Here is a 16,480-nt window from a genome sequence, read left to right on the forward strand (position 1 = left end):
GAATACCAAAAGTACAGTACACTACATCCACCATAGAAAAGCTCTTGCTGTACAAGAAATCTGGAGGATTGCTAACTTCAGATACATGCAGAATGGGGTGTCTTTATAATTCATGCATAGTTCTCTAATATGAAAGTGAGAGATCATCAGAATACATCAGCTCTATTTTTTTTTATTTTTTCTGTTTTTTTTAAAAGCTGAAGCACAGCTAGCAAACAGTAGTTTGACCAAAAAAATGAAACTAAACAGAACAAAATGCCCAAAACATACATTTGAAATATTATTTGATTGTTTTTCGCCAGTGCAAGATTGCTAACCACAGGCGGTATTAAGGGGAGGTTTGTCCATTCTTTACCACCCCCACAAGGTCTCAAAACATCCCCCAGTAACTATTTTACTAGTTTTATTATCAGATAAACCTACATTAAAGGAAGAAAAAAAAAAGAGAATTTTTGGTTGGAGTCTTTGTTCCTTCTTTTATGCATTTATGTGTGTAATATATGCCAGCGTCTTTCTTTTGTTCCGTACTTTTCGTTTTTGCGTAAGTATAGAATCTTTAGTGGTTTGATATTATAGTGGATTACACATTTGTTTGGTAAACAAAAGGTTGCTGATTCACTTCTAGCCAGAGAGACAAATCCCCTTTGGGGCTGTGTCAGGAAAGACATCCGGCAAAAAATCTGTCAAATCAAACACACAGAACTACCCGCTGTGGTGACCCATTGTGGTGACCCATTGTGGTGACCCATTGTGACAAGGGAGCAGCTGAAAAGAGTTTCTCCTTCTTTTACTATGTAAGAGATTGAGTTGGGAATATGAAAACTCCTTAAAAAGCTGACTTTAGTTGCATAACAAACAAAAACAGATCATGACATTTTAGAAACAACAAAGAAAAGCAAATTAGAAGCTATTAGAGTGCATTCACAGAGGTGCAGAAAGTGTACATGTGTCTGTATTTAACTAAATTTATATATTATTATAAATATTGCAATATTGTTCCATTTTAGCCTAAAATATTGGATGATTACTTATGTCAGTCAATCATGTACAATAACAAATGTACTTCAACCTGCTACTTTCAGAGCAACTTTCCTCTTGTGGTATTATTTTATAATCAAAAGTTGAAATCCCACATTCATTGTATCATGACTAACCCTAGCTGTTTCGGCTGAGGGGCTGATGGCTTTGTTGTGCTTTTGTAAGTGTGTGTGCATGGCTGCCAGTCTTCTCTTTCACACCTTCGGATGCTGTGATTTTACCTGGCAGTGAACACAGATGTAGCCTTTGCTGGCAGCTTCATACCTCCCAGTGTTTGTGTTATTTTGTCTATTGAAACATTTTTCCTCCTCCAAGGTGAAAGCTGAGGTGGAGGGAAAATGTTGCTGTTTGTTTGTCTGTCTGTCAGCAAGTATGCAAAAAACTACCTGGCCACTACTAACTTGGAGGACAAGTGCAGCATAAACATCGGGGGGTACTGAACTTTTGTACAAATTGGGATCATTTAAAACGTAAAATCAGATCAATCAAAATATGCGAAACAGTGAAAAAGAACGCTGATTTAATGATTCTGAATTAATTAGTTATCTCCTTTTTGTTCTTATAAATCTGCCATCCTATAGCTGAAAATCCCCTGATACAGTTACAGTTATTAAATTTCACCTTTCATTTTCATTTCTGTTCTCATTTTAGACATTTAACCAACATGTTTTGTTTTTTTTAAACGTGTGCTGTTTACATTACCTTGCAAAGGAAGCTGATGTTGAACCCGAAGGTTTGGGCGTTTCTTGAGCCAGCATTCATGTAATTGCCAACCAGCAAAACCAACTCCAGGAGTTTGCTAAAACCTTCACTCTTCTTCACCTCCTCACAAGCGAATGTCACATTCATGATGTCGGGTCGGATGTTATTCACCTGCTCCTCAAACGTCAGCTTGAACAGAATGCCGTTGAGACGTGGCCGTAGGAGTTTTACTGAACTCATCTGAGGTGACAACATAAAGAAAGAATGTAAGTGGCATTTATGTGTAAAAAAAGAAAAAAAAAAATCAAACAAGCACTTTCTTTGTACACCTACTTTTGTAAAATCATCCTGGGTTTGTCATAGTGGAAGCAAATAAATACTCATTGCCATAGATTTTCAAATACAAATACCCATATTGTGTGCTAGGAAAATATTCCGAATTCCAGTATTATGCAATAACAAAACTTTTTTGTTTTCATTTCAGCTAATTAACAAATGAGTAGATTTTTGACAGGCACACAATTTTCATGTGAAAATCTCCCATAGAATAATGCGTCACGACACACAACCCAATGAGCTCATTATCTGGGTGAGTTACCCTTAATATATGTATATGTATTAAGTAAGTAGCAAAACTTTGCTGATTGCAAGCAATTTGTGGCTTACTTGACAAGCAAACTGCACTTGCATGCCAGAGCACTCGTTAGACAAATAACCTACAACTATATATATATATATATATGTATGCAGATCATCAGCATCAAAGCAAAAACGCTTTCTGAATCTAATCATTACAGATTTCAGTGAAGTAGCGCTATCCACAATCTAAGAGATATTTGACAAAACATTGTGGGTTCATACTGTACACTAAATTTTCATAAAATGAACAAGCAAAAAAAAGAAAAGAAAAGAAGTACAGAAATCCTATAAACCTATACCACCTCGCTATCACCATCACGTTCAAGCTCAAGTGTAATACTGCTGCAATAAACTACAAGTCTACCATAAACATGTTCCACGTTCACACAGAAATCTATTAAACAGATTTTGTCTTAAATAATATAAAACACAATATGTTCCAATTCAGTAGAAATACTAATCGGGTGAAAAACAAACAAGAAACACATACGATATATAGCAATACATACCCATAATTCCCTCTACCTTAATTCCTTGCAGGCACAGCTATACACACTCAGTCACTTACTCTCCATCACAAACACATGCACACACATTCCTTCTCTCTCTCTTACTTGAAATGATTTGTCTACAATAAGTACAAATTACACACTGAAAGCAAGCATATTGATGACAGCTTTGGTAGAGAAAAGCTTGAACATAGCTTATTTCCCAGGGGAACTAAATATCTCTACAACGAGGCGCTACTTCATCAGTGGGGCAGTGTACGATCACAACATTGGTGAGATCATGAGGGAAACTTGCCACCCTCTGCTTCATTACATCTTCCAAAAGACACAGACAAGTAAAGAGATAAATAGTGTAATGTAACATATAGCTGTGAGCCCGAGGTCTAACTGAGCATTTCTTTTGTAGACCTGTATAATGTACCTCTGTGTCCTGTTGTAAAGCTACCTTTAAAGAACATTTTCTTTTACAGTTGCCTAAAGTGCTGGGTTTTCACTTGGTAAGTGGATGGCAAGAGCAGTTAATTAAAAAGTAATTATAGCTGTAACTAAGTGGAAAGGTCAGAGTAGCTTGATGATGTACTTTCCTTCTTCTAGAACAGATTTACAGTAAAACAATTTAACCTGACTTTGTCGGTCATCCTCAGTAGTAGCTGTTATAATTAGAGGACAAGTCCAAAGCTGATTTTGTGTATATTTATCTTTATTTATTTGTTTATTTCAGTCTGTTCAAAGGTGATTCGTTGTTACGAAAGTCTCTGAAAGGTCTGTGGCAATTTGTGAATTACAAAAAAGAACAATAAAATTAGACAAAGGTCTTCATATGTCTTACATATCTTTATATGTGTATGAGTACTCAGATCAAACAATTATAGTTCTTCTGAGTGCCAGACATGAAGATTACTTTGTGAAAGTTGTGATACAAAAAGGCTCACTATAACATTATTTATCTTACCACTGCAAAAGACAGAAATTTGGCTGTTCATGGTAAATTGATTAGAGGATTGGGATACATCACCAAGCCAACTGACGTCAACTGCGTACTTTTCAAAGGACTTTATTACAGACAGCATTGGTAGCCTCAGGGTATGATTTTATCATGAGACAACATTGACAGCTGATGTCAAAATATGGCATTCAGTCAGTTCTTGATGCAGAATTCTAATCAAAAATGATTGAACTGTTCTTTGCTCAAGTCAAAAGGACGCTTTCAACTACAGCCTCTGTCATTTGGAAGTTTTGCTTTTTTCTAAAAATCCTTGTCACAGGCTACCAGTGTCCAAACCAAGCAGCTCCCCAAAAAAGTGAGTGTGTAATGAAGTAAAAATTCAATTTTTAAACAGTGCATGCTTGCAAATATTTGACTATAACATACAGGGAATGTGATTGTGTAGACTGTTTTCTTGTTGGAATCCGGGAGGCAGCGGGCACCAGAAAATTATACTCACCACAATGCCAAACTGCTCTGACTCCACAAGCTCCTCATATTCACCCTTTAGTTCCGCTAGCGCATTCAGCTCTTTCTGCTCTGGCAGGTTCTTTATCAGGTTCTAGAAATGGAAGAACACACACACACACACACACGCACACACACACACACCACAACAACAGAGCTACTGTTAATGCAAATGTAATTTTCTCTCCACATCAACATGAAAATCATTGCACAGACAAGGAGGACAGTTTAGCTTACACAAAAAGATGAGAAAAAAGTCCACAACAGCTCTTTGCTTGGACTCGTACAATTGTGTTCCTATTTAGTTTACTAGGTTAGTAAATAGTTTAAAAAACTGCATATGTTGCCTCATGGACACATGCCTTTCCTAACAAGTCAACCTGCAGATGAGATCCAGGTCTATACAGTGAAGACTATAAAGTAAGTAAGTAAAATTTCAGTAACATTTAGTAAAATGTATTAAAGTATTTCCAAGTAGTATCACTACTTGACACCACTAGAGTGCTTTGTATTTTCCTCAACACCAACCAACAACCAAAAACACAGTACTATGAATAATCAACATCAATTTGGAAATGCAAGAGAAAAAGAACTATGAGCATCATAACAATGAAAGAGTTTATATGTCATAATAACTTGAGCAGAATATTTCTTAATGAAAGCAAGTAACCACAGCAGGGGTTGATAAAACTGAACTGGTATTAAGAGAAGAAAACAGGGTCTAAAATGTGTGTTTCTTCATTCAAACTATAATAAAAGATTTGAAAGAATCAGAAACACTGATAGAAGACACTTGATCAACAGAAAGTCCAAACATACAAGAGGCCATGACTGTGAAAAAGTTTTTGGCTTTTTTCTAATAAAGTCATGATTTTATTCTTTGAGATTTTTTTTTATTGTTCATTGTTATTTTTTCTTGAATATTACGCTATTACCTCACTTCTTTTGCTTCCTACAATGACCCTGATTGTTGTTGTAGCTATCAACACAAAGACATAATACTACACTTTGTATAAACAACCTTTATTCATATTAAGCAGCATACAAGCCTCAAAGTAATACATGAACTTTGGTTATTTGTCATGGTCCTGGGTCTGTGACCCAGTGTTCTGAGTTAGTGGATTTTCTAGATTTTTTTATTATGAATTCTACGCTTGGTTAATTTTATTATTGTTTCTTGTAGTCATTCCCTTGGCATATTTAGTCTTGTTCTGTTATACATTGTGTAAGAGTAATTCCTCCCTTAGTGTTTCCCCATCCTCTTGTGTCTAGTTTTCTGTGTTAATTATAGGTGTCTCCCTCTGCAGTTAGTCTTGTCTCCATGTTTATTTGCCTCTGTTACCGCAGTCATGTCCCTATGTGTCTATCTGGTTCCTCTATGCTCTCGCCCTCACCCTCTGTATGTAGTCAGTCTGTGTGTGTCTCTCGTGCTTCCTGTCTTATTTTGTCAGTCCTTCGTCCTGTGTGCATTATGTTCTGTTCTGCTTCCCGTCTCATCAGCCAGACTATGTTCAGCTGTGTTCCCCAGGTGTTTCCGCTCTGCTCTGTTTCCTCCTTCCTTGTATATATTGTGTCTCCTCATGTCTGTTCCAAGGGACACGAGCTGAAATGCCTGGCATTTCCACCTCAATGCCGCCGTGTGGCTCACTGAGGGTTTTGATTGATTGATTGATCATACTTTATTCATCACGAGGGAAATTGGGTTAAGGCTGCCAGCCGTGCCAGCGCCGTCTTACCCATCCGACCATACATACATTACACAAACATCACATGGGGAAGACAGGTCAGAGGGGTATAACATGGAAAAAGCACAACATGAGGAAAGATAAGGAGAAAAAAATAACTCCCCCCAGACTGAGCTCCAACAGGGAGATCAGTTTGAGAACAGAAAAAAAAAACACCTCTGCACATAGCACATGAAAAAACTCTAATACAACAAAGAAACACATGACAAGCAACAGGGGTGGGTAAAGGGTGAGAGACAGCCAATGTAGACAGTACATCCGGGCCTGCAGCCTATGCGCTGGTCTCCATGATCCACCGTCAGCATCGGAAGGGAATAAGCATCAAAGGCGTTTGGAGGGGGAGGGGGGATGAGTATATATCTGCATGTGTATATATATGTCTGTGTGTGTGTGTGTGTGTGTGTGTGTGTGTGTGTGTGTGTGTGTGTGTGTGTGTGTGTGTGTGTGTGTGTGTGTGTGTGTGTGTCCAGAGTTCAGCTGAGACAGTGTCCTTCGCCCTGCCAGGCTAAGTAAACAGTCTTCCAGCCAACCCAGGTGGCCTTGCATAGAATGGGAAGAACAGTCGTTATCAGGGTGTTGTTGTTCAGCTCCAGCCTTGAGACCGCAGCTGGCGCCAAAGGGGTATCCGCATGAAGTAATGGTGGTTTTTACTTTAGTGCAAACAACTCATATGAATTTCAAAGCTGTTCTAACAGTCCGACACTGGTCTCTCAATCTCCCGTTGGAGAGCCGTGAGCTTCTCCATGATGTTATCAAACTTACGCTCCGTGATGTTGTCATTCTTGTGCTCAAAGAGCCGATTCTGAGAACTCACGACTGCAGTGAGCTTCTCCAAGATGTGATCCAATTTGCGCTCAGAGGTGTTATTCCGAGCGAGCCCCTCCAGATGTAATCCAGTTTGCACTCAGAGGTCTTGTTCTGAGAATTCACGGCAGCCGTGAGCTTCTCCAAGATCTTATCCGTGCTGCACTCAATGAGCCCATTTTGAGAAACTCACGCCTCATCCCATCGTTTCAATCCCAGCGGGCAGCTTTGTGGGGGTTTGAACAGCCGGTTCCGCTTTCTTAATTCTTCGATAAGCCAGGGCCAAGCCAGCTCCGATCAGCAAGAACCCTGTTACCATGGTTCCGAATAGGTAGATATCTTCAGCACCCAGGCTCACCCAAGCACAGACTTCTCGTTGAGAAAAGGGTGTCAATTGCATTCAGGGACCAGTTGATCAAATCCATAATTCCTCTTTTAGGTTTTAGAGAACAGACTGTGAGAGAGTGTTCCAGGGAAAAGTAATACAAAAAACACGAGACTAGACAAGGACACAAGAGGCTAAGCAGGGAAGCTAAGGGAGAGGAGAGGAGGAGGAGAAAAGTGCGACCGCCTTCGTCAAGAGCAAGAGAGAAAGAGTCGGGGGCAGTCGGAGCAAGAAGATACTAGGCTCCCATGGTCGCTGCTCTTCTTTTGCAGAGCAGTTCCCTGTGAGTGAGACAGACCTTTTCCTTCGTGTTCACGGTAAGTCAAAAACTGTCGTTTGCTATGCAAAGGACCTAATGACTGTTCAGTGTACCACTAGCCCATCAAAATCTAAGACTGTTTTGCTTCAAAAATGACCAACATTAAAAGTGTGCCTCATGTAGGTGACCCACTAGCTGCAAAGAGGCTGGGCTAGCGACTCTAAAGTCACTTCACAGTTTACTTCCCTGAAACAGTCACTTCTGAGGACCCTGAATTATCCTCTTTGAAGACTGTTTACTGTGAATGTGTGCTGGACTATCAAAAGACTGTTTTTGCTCCCCAACCTGCATCCATAAATACATAAATACAAACACTATTGCACAGTGCTTTTGAAACTGGTTGAGTTTTTCCACCTTGACTTGGGCCCTGTTCCAGTTCTCCCGGCGGGTTGGACATAGCTCTCTCCTGCACCCATACCTGTTCCTCGGGTGGGAGTGGCTGATGTCCAGTTGGCCCCTGCAGCAGTCCCGGTTCCCAGGCTAAAGCTAGCTGGGACCCAGTCCACCTCTGCACCCGTACCAGTTCCTCAGGTGGAAGCAGCTGATGTCCGGTGGGTCCCTGCAACAGTTTCCAGGGCGAGGGCAGCTGAGACCCAGTCCACTTCTGCACCTGTACCTGTTCCATAGGTGGGGATAACTGGTGTTCGGCCAGTCCAGGAACCCATATGTGTTCCCAGGATGAGAATGGCCAGCTCTCAACATCAGTCCTGGGTAACTTATCCTGAGCCTGCTGTATGCCCTGCGCAGGCCCAGCCAGAGGTCTCTGCACCGCCTGCTTTGTCCTACCCAGAGGTGCCCGCGCCGTGTGGACCTGATTCATCTGTGCCACAGCATGTTCTGTCCCAGCCAGAGGTTTGTGCTCCGCCACTTGGTCCTGTTCTGCCCGAGCCCAAGGTTCTCCGTCGCGTCTGTTGACAACCTCCAACCAAGCTGCCTGAGGAGTCCTGTCGCCTCTGGCAGTCCCAAGTGAAGTGCCGCTTGTCCCTTGGCTGGTGACCAGAACTGCTAGTTGTTTGTTTTTGGACTCACCTGCTGCTTAGGGTTAGACTTGGTCCAGGCTCTGCGACCCAGTGTTTTAAGTTAGTGGATTGTCTAGTTTTGTTTAGTATATATAAATGAATACACACTTTTTTTGGAACAGATTTTTTGGAACAGATTTCACTCAGTGCACAGTGGTTTACTGATGGACTCAAACAACAATGACAAGATAAGGTCACACAGTCACTGCTCACTGTTGGTTTATTACTGTGAGAATGGTGGCCCTTAGCCAATTACTAAACCTGATAAGGAATAACAGATATCCAAATTTCTGCAGTATTGCCAACATATCCTTGCTACTGTCTATAAAATGCATGCAGCGGGTTGTCCATTAATCTACAATTGTCTTTATAAATTTCTTTGCAAAAGAAAGAAAAAATCCTGCTGGTAGTGAGGTTGAAGATAAAGATGGAGATGAGGAAGATAATGGGAGGGGCTGCGTTTTCTGTAAATGTTAATTGTTTGTGTGAAGGTCAGCCAAGTTAATAAAATTGACCACAGCGACTTTTCCACCTCTTTTTCTCAGAGGAAAAGAGAGGAAGAGGTGCCCTTTTCCAGTTCCTCACAAAGCTTCCTTCCTCATTAGCTCCCCAAATTTATTCAGCAGGAGCAGACTGGCGCAGGATCACGTGGCCAGATGGAAGCCTAGACAGGGAAAACAGAGAGCAGACACAGCTACTGGGCCACAGGCCTGGCTGACCATGCTATAGACCTCAGCAGTCATCACAGACAACACAGCCAGAGTCTACTTCCCACTAATGATGACATCTCTGTCCTTCCCTCAGGGAATTCAGCAATATAAAAAGTGAGCTATAATGCAAGCCATGCAGTCCTGTTTGGGATGAAGCCATTAAATCAAATGTTTCTTGCTTTTGCCAAAGCCCCAATTAAGGTCTGCAGCAAGCAATGGTGCCTTTATAATGAAGGCTTTTGATCATGTCAACAGGAACATAAATATTTTTTTAGGATATGAAAAAAACAAAACAAGAAAGAGCAACAACAACAAAATATTGGTGCAATTGTAATTTTAAGGATCATGCTGAAGTTAATAATGACTGGGAAAACTTCGGATAATGCTAAAGTGTTCCGAGGAGTTCTATCCAAATATGTTTAGTAATGCAGCCGTTTAGACCGCTTACGTACAGCTGGAATGCTATTACTATCCAAAATTCATGTGTAACATCCATTTATGATCCGTGTTTCACTGAACCAAATGGGCTTTTTCCGTATGCAATAAAATTCCAAAAATCTAAAAACTATCTACACTCTCCTGGTAGATAAACTCAGAACAAAATAAGCTGTGAATAAAGTTCTTCTCATGAACTCTAAAAGATAATATTAGCAGTCGGATTAGTAACAGTGCTGTCTGACATTGTAGAGTTGGCTCTGAATAAAGCAACGGTAATATAGAGGAAAACTGTTCATTTGTTGCAGTAGCTACAGCTAATACTGTGACAAATCCGATCATTTAGATTATTCTCCGGCAAATAATTAGGGATATGTCTTCACACTTATAATGTAAGTCTTTCACAATGTCTTTCCATTTTCATGAGTCTGGTCTGGCACAGCAGAGACATGAAGGAAAAGTGTCCTTGGCAGTCCTTGTTGATAAATGTATTCCAGTCCATTTATAATATTGTCTGTACCTTTCAAAACTGATGCGGCACTTTTACACAGCATGTAAATCCAAGACAAGGCATTACATATATAAACTTTAACAGTTAGATTTGCCATTTGCAAAGTGGAAATTGCAATTACATTATGAGTACCTTGCGAGAAAAAGTGAAATTAATCTAAAACATTTCAAAATACGGAAGTTGAATGCAACTAAATGAAAAACAAAGCAAGAAGACAAGGTAGTGGAAAATCTAATCCACCTTGTGCTTGTCATTTCATTTGTCTGTCATCTTGTTAATTATCAGAAACCCCATAGAGTACAATTGACACAAAGGCAGCACCATATGTGTAGCAATGTGGGAGTCTGGGTGATGATGCTGGGCCAGACTCCTCACCACAGGCCACCAGACACACACAGCAGTCTAGGAGAGATTACTGCAAGTATGCTAGCAAAACTACACATTCATTTACCGCCTTGGGCGAAGATGAAGGCGCTACGTATCAGCACATGTGCCAAGACACGGCGAAACATGAAGCAACAACAGCAAAATTTGGTTGTTCATGTTAAATCCTCAAAAAAAAGAAAGCAGGTGTAGGTGAAATGTGTGTATCAACTGTATACACATTTATCGTAAGATGTTTTATGCAAAAACTATTGATATGAGTAGAAAACTGGCAATGTCATTGTCTATACGTTATATTAAGAAGACAACATTTTGAAAACTGTTCGGATTTGCATAGAGTTGAGTATATTTGATTAAAAAAACAAAAAATACCAAGATGAAAGGGGGAACTTAAGGACACAGTGCATATCCACACAGCAGTTATGTGTCAGTCACAAGAAGGGAATGTCCAAAAGCATACCTTGCTGCTTTATTGTCTATTTTATGGCTCCATAAATAATATAAATTTAAAAAAAAATAAAATAAAATAAAGTATCACATATTTCCGCACAACTTCACTCATTTAATTTATTTTGCTAATGAAATGCAGGGTTATTTTAAGCAGTATTCTATTAGAAAGAATACAGTTTAAGAAGGATGCAACACATCACTACAACACTCAGTGGCTAATGCATCTAAAAACAGATCACAGCAACATGGCATACAGCATAGTTAGTATGCAAGTTGTATGCCAGACGTGAACAAGACTTGATCCACACCCCCAGGATCTACAGCAACAACAATGGAATGTCATTCAGACTAAAGAAGTGCAGTTAGATGTGAAGGGAAGGGTTGGAAGAGGGAACATAGTCCTACTGAGGGGACTGTACTACCAAAAGCCAGTGTTACAAACAATGAGGACAGCTGCAAGTACCTTGGAATCCCACTGGCAAATAGGAAACACAAAGAGACCACTAGGAAAGCTTTAGCCACCAAATACCAGCAGAGAGTACGACAAGTCCTGAGGATCCAACTGAATAGGAATAACAAGATCTGGACAATCAACACCTACGTCCGCCAGATATCAGATACCGTACTGGCTTAATAAGCTGGCCAAAGGAGGAGATGGAAGCCACTGACATAAAGACAAAAAAGCCTGCCTGGATGCCCCGAGGTCAAAATGGGACACATCCTCAAGAGTGGTTGAGAATGACTGAGCTAAGATCAGGTGGGCCTTTCAGTTACAGGTCGACAAACTGGTGATGGCTAGCCAACCTGAGTAGAGGTGGACAAGCGGAAGAAGAAGGTCGTAGTAATAGATGTAATGATACCACATCAGGAAGAAGGAAAAGTTTGAGAAATACCGAGACTTAGAGTGGAGCTATAGAAGGTGTGGGAATGTGAAGGTAATTGGAGCACTTGGGGCGGTGAACCCCAACCTGGAAAAGTGGTTCCAGCACAGCCCGTGAATGACATCTCTGTTCTATGTCCAGAAAAGCACATTCCTAGGAACATTCCTAGATACTGACCTGGACCCTTATGCTCCCAGGCATCTGGTAGAGGAGCCGAGCTTGATAAAGGGGATAAAGACTGTCCGCAGGGCCAGAGGGGATTTAGGTTTTTTTTTTTTTTTTTTTTCTTTTACATGAACCCTAGGTTGATGGGTGTACATATATATATATATATATATATATATATATATATATATATATATATATATATATATATATATATGTATGTAGGAATAATTTCACTATTAGTACTCAGACTGTCAAGGTGGGGATTGGAAGCAGCTGAGAGGGTAAAGAAGAGTGTAAAAGTAATGAGATACAGGTTTCGGTTCACTAAACATTTGCAGAGGATGACAGTGTCTGTAGGGCTTTTACTTCTACACTTTGATCTCTGCTGCTGTCAATTCACAGTTTCATAGCATTCAGCACTCACACGCCAAGTTAGAACAACTTAATGGGCAGTACTGGGTATGCAATAACTATAAACTTTAACAAACAGTTTAAATGCTTGCATGCGGTTAAAAAAAGGAATTGGTGATGTAGTGCAAATGTAATATGAAAAATACTGAAAAACACTGACATTCAGGCTACAGTGACAGTGCTTACTGTATCTGCTAAATACATATATGTATATACATTGTATATCATCATCAAATTTCATTGACTTGGATGTCTAAGTGCAATAATACTACAACTCATACCTTGTGAAATACAGAACTCTGAGGAGCATATTCCCAAAAGTAAAGTCAAAATGACAAAGAAGCCCAAGAACCCTTGAGATACAATCAGCGATATTAGAGATACGTCAATCGATGAAACTTTTCTCAGAGCAATAAACTCTTTATTAAGTTGGGTTAAATAAAGGAGAAACGAGAAAGCGTTATCTGATGTCTAAAATATGATCTGAGTAAATTGTGCCCCTTTTTAAAGAGCATATGGAAGGTTTATAACAAAGACAGAAGACAAGCCATGCCTGCCATGTGTTTGACAGATGTGATTTTCTCCTTTTAATTGATTTTCTCCTCAATTTTTGAAGACAGAGAAATATTTGCTATTATTCCCACACTTGTGATGAGAACGACATGGGACTGCCACTTATCTGCCGTGACACCTCAGCGGGCTTTTTACCTGGCTCGTGGCAAATCAGTGAAGACTTTGGGTTGAATCAATAACAAAATAATCAACAGATGCAAAGACTTCTCAGCTTTCTGCAAACCTTACTTCTTAAACCAACCCCTGACAGTCTAAAAAGAAAAACTTGGGCAATTTCAAAAGTTTCTTTGTTTGTTTGATTTTTCTCAAACTAAGCTTAATAGTCAAAAGAAAGAAAAAAGTAACTTTGCACAATGCTCTGTGGGTGTAGACGGCATCAATTTCAAACAAAAGGTTACTACCACAAAACTGTAAACTGAATACATGGAACAAAGGCTATCAAGTTGTGTTTTTGTTTATGCAAATAGGGGCACTTTTGACTGAAAAACACTCAGCAAAATAAAGTACACTGCAACACAAATTTGGCTTTGAAATATTCAGCACTACAAAAAAATTAGGTTTACAAATCTCAAATAAACTATTGTTATATTTCAAATCATATCTAATGCATTTACAATTACTTTTGTGCTTTTTTTAAAATATCTTAGAAAACATTCCATAATTAAATCTGACACTACAGGAGCGACGTACAGGTTAAAAATAAGAACAAGCAGCAGAAAGAAATGGCAAATCATGTCTCGGAGGTAAACATATTAAACAAAGAACATCAGTCTTACAGTCTGCATAGTTTACACAATCTACATCCTGCCAAACGACATAAACACGTCAAATCTCACTGTGAGCAAAGCAACAGTGACAGATTGACAGGCAACGAACTGAGTGTGGCAGATTCTGAAATCGCATTAAACTAAATGGGAAATGCAGTCTAAGAGAAAAAGACAAACACACAGAGAGAAGAAAACAGGTTGGGAGAGATGTGGGGAGGGATTAATTTCAGGGTTGGGGCTGGAAAAGCTGACAGACTTAGTGTGACATTAAATTTGCCTTTTAGGATAAAATATGGGGATTTTTTGTTAAACATGCATACCTGAGCACTTGTATTTATGATGGAAGGTGTGAAGTGCGATTAAGAGTGAGGGTAAGAAAGCAAGTACAAGTTTACACACAAAAAGAAAAATTTAAAACAGAGAGGTGGCGAAACAGACAGAAACAAGCAACACACACACACACAAAGCAGTGAAAGCAAGAGATACAAGTGTATCCGTTCTCACTTGAATAGGTGTGAGCAGTTAGGACTTAAAAATAAAACTTCTTTATATATTAATTAACAATAAACTTTGCTTTAAAACATGTATTCAATTATTATCACTCTTGTATGATATTTATATTGTTTTAAGAATACCAGAGGAAACTACATTCAAATCATTCGCTAAGAAACAAACTTGCCAAGGTGGAGATAGCAGGGTGAACTTTACTGCACTGCACTGAAATTGCCACTCATTTGTATCCATTTTTCTTTTGCCATGTCTCATATAGTCTTACTAATACAGAGCATATATGAGGCGACTGTCAATCAAATAAGAATAGAGCATGCATGCAAAACAGTAATAGAAATTAATTTGTTTATGGAGTCTGCCTTCTGAGAGGGTTTCTTTGAATGATGTGCCATCTGTCACAGAAACAAAGACACCGAATTGGAAAGTGAAAACAGAAAACAAATTTTTACTTGGTTAAGGAAATACAGCATCCAGTATGCCAGAGAAGGAGTTGAATGGACCGCACATAATCAAAATTTAACTGCTGTGGTGCATTGTGAATGGACTTCCTACTGCGTGTGTAGGTGTGAGTATGTGTCTGTGCCTGTGTGTTTTTTCTTTTAATCAATATTCAACCTTAGGACAGAGTACCTGGCCAGGACCCTGTGGTTACAGATCAGCAGCTTGGTGATGATCAGTGAAAAGTACATGTAGTACCTTGGGTGCTGGCCATCACTTCTAAAACACATTTGATATTGCACCAAATCAAGCCTGATTTCTCTTTTTCCTTGCCTTTACTTTGTTTATTCAATACCTCCTCTCCTTTCCTGTCTTATTTTTCCAGCCCTCCCAAGTCTGCATAATGTATTTCACATTTCATTGTTAAATTGGCATTTGATGCAGAGTAGAGTTATGTGCTGTGTGCCAAAATAAACCACAATTAAGCCCATGGGGGACTCGTTTCTCCTGCTTAAGCTCTAATCCAACAGGCCCATACTTATCGCCATGCCCCACATGTGCACTTTTACACCATGAAAATGATGCCCAACAATGTGCCAGTCTGCTACAATCACCTGTTACAGCAGCGAACAAAGACTGGCATGGGCACTGCAAGACCCAGCAGCCAATGAGCAACTGCATGTAATGATGGGGCCATGCATATGGATGAGGATGGTGGTGATCTGGGTGATTGACAAGAGAGATAAACAATAATAACAAGCAAGGCTAGTTCCGAAGACTCCTGTGAGACCTGGTGGAAAGGTTGTTGCCATGGCGAAGTGAAGGGATGTAGTGAAAAGCCAAAAGCTGACAACACTTGTGTTTACTGGGAGACCAACTAGTCAGTGTGTATTAGGACTGTATATGATGCAGTAAGTTGATACGGCTTTAAAACTGCCATTGCCAGTGAAGAACCAGACCTTTATTATTATCATTAGCTTTACATATAAATTGAGCTCCATGTAAATATTAAATTTATGTGGAAGGTATATTGTATTTGTGATACATCCATTATCCATTTGTGTTCAGATAGCTGAAAGAATTGAAGTAATCATTATTTTTATGCAGCATTTGTTAGCCAAGTTAGCGACCTAAGGTTGAAGCTATTATTCAGACTGCCGCTTTAAATTATCTTCATTGATAATGTGAACTGATATTGATTAAAAAGCAGCCAAATAATCGTCACCATCTGAGAATTCGAAAAATATTAAGTACCCTAAATTATTTAAATTTATATGTATACGTATTACACATCAGCGCCTTTCTTTTCCCAGAGAAGTAAGGCATAGAAGATACAAAAACAGAGAGAAAGAAGCCATCAAAGGAAACATGAAGTCAGGATATCTGCTGTTATCTTAGGGCTGTTAGAGACTTTGCTTTCACTTTGAAAATGAAAATATATTTTCAAAAACCTACAATGCAATGAGCAAAACAGGGACTAAAGAAATGCTGTAAACTGATAGCGGAGACTCCTTTTCCTGTTTTCATGTACAGTATATCACAGCAGGGTCAGAATAGGTCAGACTGGGGAAATATTTATTTAAATAAGTGCTGTACTTGAAAAAGAAGGTGTAATACATACATACAGAC

The 16,480-nt window shown here is 39.4% G+C and overlaps 1 protein-coding gene across 5 annotated transcripts in view; it reads right to left on the reverse strand.

Moving 5' to 3' along the window:
* diaph2 (diaphanous-related formin 2) overlaps positions 1-16,480 on the reverse strand; it is a 346,148-nt gene that overhangs the window by 125,297 nt on the left and 204,371 nt on the right. For all 5 annotated transcript variants that reach the window (XM_039620259.1, XM_039620258.1, XM_039620260.1 and 2 more), the window contains 2 exons: positions 4,334-4,435; positions 1,741-1,980 (listed from right to left, as the gene is read on the reverse strand). In XM_039620259.1, coding sequence (XP_039476193.1) covers positions 1,741-1,980; positions 4,334-4,435 — 342 coding nt within the window. The remainder of the gene's footprint in view (positions 1-1,740; positions 1,981-4,333; positions 4,436-16,480) is intronic.

The sequence above is a fragment of the Oreochromis aureus genome, linkage group 2 (assembly GCF_013358895.1).
Source record: "Oreochromis aureus strain Israel breed Guangdong linkage group 2, ZZ_aureus, whole genome shotgun sequence".
Taxonomy (NCBI): Eukaryota; Metazoa; Chordata; class Actinopteri; order Cichliformes; family Cichlidae; genus Oreochromis; species Oreochromis aureus.